Source organism: Phytophthora sojae, assembly GCF_000149755.1.
Source record: "Phytophthora sojae unplaced genomic scaffold PHYSOscaffold_18, whole genome shotgun sequence".
In the NCBI taxonomy this organism is placed as follows: domain Eukaryota; phylum Oomycota; class Peronosporomycetes; order Peronosporales; family Peronosporaceae; genus Phytophthora; species Phytophthora sojae.
This window is the reverse complement of record NW_009258132.1, coordinates 232,795-233,561: the sequence shown is the minus strand read 5'-3', so window position 1 is coordinate 233,561 and position 767 is coordinate 232,795. Positions and strand designations below refer to the sequence as shown.

At 55.1% G+C, this 767-nt stretch overlaps 1 protein-coding gene across 1 annotated transcript; it reads left to right on the top strand.

Moving 5' to 3' along the window:
* Positions 1 to 203: 203 nt before the first annotated feature.
* Positions 204 to 752, top strand: PHYSODRAFT_342567 (hypothetical protein; the record flags this gene model as incomplete). Its single annotated transcript, XM_009541055.1, has 1 exon — positions 204 to 752. A coding segment is annotated over one exon (549 nt), but the record flags the coding sequence as incomplete, so codon positions are not given.
* Between the last annotated feature and the right edge of the window lie 15 nt (positions 753 to 767).

The window sequence follows — 767 nt, the reverse complement described above, 5'->3', positions numbered from 1 at the left end:
GCACTGTATATCACGTAGATGCGGTACCGTGTTTCTGGTACAAAACTGAGGGAAGAAAAATCCAACCGGCCATTTCCACATTTCCCCTCCAAGTAGCGCCACCGCCCACCGGGACTAGCAGGCATGCCCGCGCCCTTGCCAACGTCGTCATGATACTACTGCCGCATTGCTGACTGTGTACTGCTGTGCTGCTGCAGATGGACATGTCCAGCCAGTTGGATCCCCAGGCTTTGGCCGCGTTCGTGGACGACAGTGTCTTTGCTCAGATGAGCGGGAAGCTTGGAGCAGACGCATCGCCGAAGAAAAATCTTTTCGTTGCGTGGATGCTGGAAGACTATCCCAACAAAGCCACACTCCAACTCGAGGCCTCCCAGAAAGATATACATGGATTGATACGGGTGGAGATCAGAAAAGCATACGGGCATACACGCGTGTCTCGACCTCTTGCACAAACTATTGCGGCCAAGACGGTGAAAGACCTCCTGGCAAAGTTTGTCCCTGAAGCCCGCTCCGGCACGCCCAAGTTGGATGAAAATGAAATGAAGCGAATCGCGGAGGCGTTCACCAAGGGCCGGTACCTCGGCGAAGCCCACCTCGACCTCGCACAGTATCTGCGGGACTGCTGGAAGGCCTACACCCCCACAAAGTACAAGGCGCCATGTGTGGCGGTCGTGCAGAGTTCTGGCATCGGCAAGAGTCGGATGGTGCGTGAACTCGCGATTGAGGCTCAAAAGAGCGCCTTGAACATGAAAGTGCTGTACATGTGT